General features: G+C 47.2%; 1 protein-coding gene across 8 annotated transcripts in view; it reads left to right on the plus strand.

The window, feature by feature from the left end:
• FOXM1 (forkhead box M1) overlaps positions 1–3665 on the plus strand; it is an 11786-nt gene extending 8121 nt beyond the window's left edge. For 4 of the 8 annotated variants that reach the window (XM_015598527.2, XM_015598528.2, XM_015598530.2 and 1 more), the window contains 2 exons: positions 1258–1341; positions 1652–3665. In XM_015598527.2, the coding sequence (XP_015454013.1) occupies positions 1258–1341; positions 1652–2677 (1110 nt within the window). In that variant the 3' untranslated portion in view covers positions 2678–3665. The remainder of the gene's footprint in view (positions 1–1257; positions 1342–1651) is intronic. The other 4 variants (XM_015598531.2, XM_015598532.2, XM_006923859.3 and 1 more) reach the window with 1 other exon arrangement.
• Positions 3666–5127: the final 1462 nt, after the last annotated feature.

The following is a 5127-nucleotide window of genomic DNA, read 5'->3' on the forward strand; positions in this document are numbered from 1 at the left end:
ACCCATGTGACAATTAAAATGTCTCCAAACATTGGGGTGGAATCACCCCTGATTGAACATCATGGTCTAGTTTGAGGGGAAGGCGACAAGGATAAGTTAAGAAAGACCATATTGCAATGGACTACCATATCTGGACTTAACCCTCTAGAGAAGGTTTAGAGAGCAGGAGCTGACCTGTAACAAGGTAGGGAGAAGGTCTCCCCTGCCTTCACTGAGATAGAAATAGCAAATAGTTTTTAAATATACATAAAATTATACTCATGACTATATACAATTTTACATATATGCATTAATGTGATTGTAGCATTATATTATTTTTGTTTTAATGCAGTCTTTTTCCCCCTTCTTTTTGCCTCCCCTCCATTTCCCCTCCCCCCACCTTCACTCACATCACCCCTGCTCCCCAAGATAACCCATGTTGACAGTTTAGTATGTTTTCTTCCATATTTCATACATGCTCTTAGTATAATAGACATACATATATAGCCATAGCCATTTTATATAAGCACAACACACAGAATATTAAAAATGGGATTATATTACATATACTTTTCTGCCTCATGGAAATTCTTCCAAGTCACTTGGCATAGCTCTAATTCATTGTCTTTTAATGGCCACATAATAGTCCATGGTATAGCTATGCCATAATTTTTCCACCCATTCCACTTTATTGGCACATTTTTTTTCTAGTTTTTTTGCCTATGAACAACATTGCAATAAATACCTTTGCAAGTGTTTCTTACGAGTGCTTTTATTTCTGTTGGATAGAGTCCCAGACATGAGATTGCTGATTAAAGAGGTATTTTAAAATTTACTAAATATTGCTAGATCGCTTTCCAAAAAATCTGATAATTCACATTTCCAGCAGCAAGATATGACAAGACCTGTGTCTTTGCCAACAATTGGTATTATTAATCTTTTTAATTTTTACCCATCTAATGTGCATAAATGATATCTCCATAAACAATTTCATCTTTCTTTGCTTACCAGTAAATGTGAACAGCTTCTCATTATATTTGGTCACTTGGGATTGTTCACTGTGAGATGCTTATTTATGGACATTGCCCGTTTTTCTACAAGGTTCTGTTAATAATTTGTGAGAGTTCTTTGTTATTAAAATATTAACCTTCTGTCTTTTATGCTGAAGATATTTTTTTACTTCTGTTGTTTGTTTCTTAACTTTGTGTATGGTGTCTCTCACCACAGTAAGATTTTAAATTTTTATATAGTCAAATATGTCTCTCTTCTCTTTTACAGCTTCTGGGTTTCCAGTCTTGGTTAAGAAGGTCACCCCCACCCTCAGATTGTACATGTAGTCTCCTAGATTCTCTTTCAGGATTTGTATGGTTTTAATTTTTCTCTTGTCTTTGTATATGGTATAAAATAGGCATCCAATTTTATTTTGTCTCAGATAGATAATAATTATGCCAGCACCATATTAAATGCTCTGTCTTTTCCCCCTGAAATTGAACTACCACGTTCACCATATATTCTCGTATTTAATAGTTTTTTAAGACTTTAAAAAGACAAAAAGAGGATCATTACCAGCATGTCACTTTTTTTAGTCATGATCTTGTGTCCCGCCTGGTGACTGGGTTGAATCTCGAGGCTTCAAGAGTTTCCTTCCACCTTGTCCCTGCTTCCCTTCCAGGTGCTGCTAGCTGATGAGGGGGTAGCCCCTCTTCCTGCTGCAGGACCAGCGAGAGAAGAGAAACTCCTGCTTGGAGAAGGGCTGTCTCCTATGCTTCCCGCTCAGCCCATCAAGGAGGAAGAAATCCAGCCTGGGGAGGAAACACCACACTTAGAGAGGCCCATCAAGGTCGAAAGTCCGCCCTTGGAAGAGTGGCCCTCGCCATGCCCGTCTGTCAAAGAGGAGCCATCTCAGTCCTGGGAGGACTCGTCCCACTCTCCCACTCCAAAGCCCAACAAGTCCTACAGTGGGCTCAAGTCCCCAGCCCAGTGTGTCTCTGAAATGCTCGTGATTAAACGAAGGGAGAGGAGGGAGATGAGCCGGTCTCGAAGGAAACAGCACCTACTGCCTCCCTGTGTGGATGAGCCCGAGCTGCTCTTCTCAGAGGGTCCTGGGACTTTGCGACGAGCCACGGAGTTCGCTCTCCCCTCAGAGTCTTCTGCGCCCCTCTCCCAGCTTGGCTACTCCCAGGGGGAGGGAGGACCTTTTAAGACACCCATTAAGGAGACGCTGCCTATCTCTTCCACCCCGAGCAAATCAGTCCTCCCCTTGACCCCCGAATCCTGGAGGCTCACACCCCCAGCCAAAGTTGGGGGGTTCGATTTCAGCCCAGTACAAACCCCCCAAGGTCCCTTTGGCCCCCTGCCTGACTCCCTAGGGCTGACAGATCTTAGTACCACCCCACTGAAAAGTATCCCCCTCTTTGACTCACCCCGAGAGCTCCTCAATTCTGAGCCCTTTGACCTCACCTCTGACCCTTTTGGCGGCTGTTCCCCCTCAGATATGGAGGTCCCCAAGCCAGGCTCCCCTGAGCCACAGGTTGCCAGCCTTTCAGCCAACCGTTCCCTGACAGAAGGTCTAGTTCTGGACACAATGAATGACAGCCTCAGCAAGATCCTGCTGGACATCAGCTTCCCCGGCCTGGAGGAGGACCCACTAGGCTCTGACAACATCAGCTGGGCTCAGTTCATTCCTGAGCTGCGGTAGAGACCTGGCCTTACCCTAGCTGCTCAAGCTGCCCACTCTTCAAGGCACTTGTGTGGCTGGGCTGTCCAAGGGCTCTGATTAAGGACAGCAGACAGAGACCGTCCGCTCCTTTAGCCCCACTTTGCCTGGTTATGTCAAGGCACACGTCACACCATAGCTGCCACTGGGCTCTCTGCAGGCAGCGAGGCCCTGGTGACTGTTCTCTGTGCTACCCTGTGCTCCCCAAGAGAATCTGATTCCTCATTCTCCCTGCTAGAGCTGAAGGGCGCGCATAGCAAAAGCAAGGGTGCAAAGAGGTTAGGAACTCCCCAAACTACATTCTGTGCCCAGCAGTCTCGTGTTCCCTGCTCCTTACAGGATAATATTCTCCAAATTATCCTCTGATTATAAATGTAAGCTTATTTTCTTAGAGCATTATCTAGAGACTGCCAGAGGTGGGTAGGATGACAGTGGTTTGTTTGCTTCTGTTCCTTGCTTTTAGTTCCTAGAGAAGGGGGGGACCTGCAATGCACAGTTTCTTCCAGGCCCAAGGTACCTACCTCAAGGGTTCTTTACTGTAGGCACCCAGACAAGCAGATCTGCTTGCCAGGATCCCTCTTATTGCCCCTCCCGCCTACATCCCTCTCCACGTTTCTAGATCAACTTCCCTACAAGAAGTAATCCTGGTAAAAAGGTCTCTTATAATGGGTCAAGAGTTGAATTGGGGATGGGGAATGGATGCATCTGAAGCACAGGGTGTGGGTGCCCAGATACACGCTCATGAGATTTTTCTCTGATAATGTCCCTAATCATGCCGGAGAGGCTAGCATTGACGAGAACTTGGCCCAAGGCTTGAGAAGGCTGAAAGGGCCCTGACCTGCCTGGCTTCCTTATCTCGTATTGCCGCTTTGCAAAGAGCCACCCTAGACCCCAGCTCACCACATGCATGTGAGCCAGCTCAAGAACACTACTGTAACTACTACTCAATAAAATCCAGGGTGGAAATGCTGGTCTCGAGTGTTTGTATCTGGTCCCTAAGGCATAAGGAGGTGCTGGAAAAGAAAGTGGGTGATGATGAAGATGGTCACAGGCAAGAGGCAAGGCCTGAAGGCAACATGAAGTACTGACTGGAGAGTGCAAGGGGCTTTAGCAGGGCCATCTCCCACGTCTTGCACAGGCACAGCCTTTCTAACATAGAAACTGGCAGCTTTTCCAGTGCTGTACCTGCATAGCCGGTCCCCAGTAAGGGAAAGGCCTACATAGGGGCAGACTTCAGAACATTAGCGAAGGATGGGCCCACTTACAGGTGCCTCATGACCACCTCTGCCCACAACCCAAGACCTGGAAGCCAAGCTGCTCTGCTTTACTCCCCAGGCCTTTCCTGGCAAGTGTCCAGAAACAGATCCTGTTACCATCATTTGCAGTCAGAAACTTATGAGTCGCATCTCCTGGCTGTCTCACCTGAAGCTGTCAGGGGCCCAAGGGACTGATGAGCCCTCCTCCCTGCGTCACCACCCAGGAAGCATCGCCATAGCAACCCTGGCAGCAAACAATGCTGCCAGTAAGGTCTTCCCTACAAAGCTGCCCCTCCTGGCAATCAGGCCCAGAAGAAGAATGGCCTGTAACCGAGGAAGATCACTCAGAGGGCAGAATGATCCATCCCATACCAGAAAACCTTTCCTGCAGGTAGGGGGCAGGGCCCCATCTCGGAGGCTAGTGGCTGTTCCACTGGGGCGGGCGGTGGAGGCTGGGGGGGTGGGAGAGAACCATGCTTTCTCCAGGACGGCAGATCTGGCCCATGAACTCTCCTCCACTGTCTTCTTCTCTTAGTCTTATGATACCGTGAACATAGAGCTTAGAACAGAGGAGAAGAGATGCTTGGTTATATCATCTTATAGGCCCTCCTACTGGGTGGTCACAAAGAAATGACTGAGGTGATTGGGCCCAAGAAACAGGTGAGTTTGGGGAACCAGAAAAGTCCTAGGAGTGGACTGAAGGGAGAGGCATTTCCGAAGAGCATAATATTAGTAGTGCAGACTGATGGTCGAAGTCCCAGCTCTGCCACTTACTCTCTTGGCACTCCGGGTGAGTTATTTACCCTTGGCATGTCTTGCTTTTTGCATCTTTGGGATGGGGACCATAACACCACCTGCCCATAGGACTATGAGGGCTAAATGACACGTGGATAAGTATTTAGCACAGTGTCAATACATATTAACTACTGTTTATTTCCTGGAGGGTAGGGTGCAGAAAAGGGGAGGGACCAACATTCTAGATGCTTTCTATACTTGCTTGCATTTTAATGAGAAGTGAAGGCAACACACCAATGACAGAGAAACAAGTAATAGGAAGAGTCCAGGGTAGAAAAATACCCAGGCCCCATTCTCTGAAGAAAGATGTCCCTCTACACTTTGCTTTATGAGGGGTGTTTTCTCTCAGGATTTCCTCAGGCCCTCTTAGGAGCACTAGTT

This window comes from Pteropus alecto, unplaced genomic scaffold (genome assembly GCF_000325575.1).
Source record: "Pteropus alecto unplaced genomic scaffold, ASM32557v1 scaffold76, whole genome shotgun sequence".
NCBI classification, from domain to species: domain Eukaryota; kingdom Metazoa; phylum Chordata; class Mammalia; order Chiroptera; family Pteropodidae; genus Pteropus; species Pteropus alecto.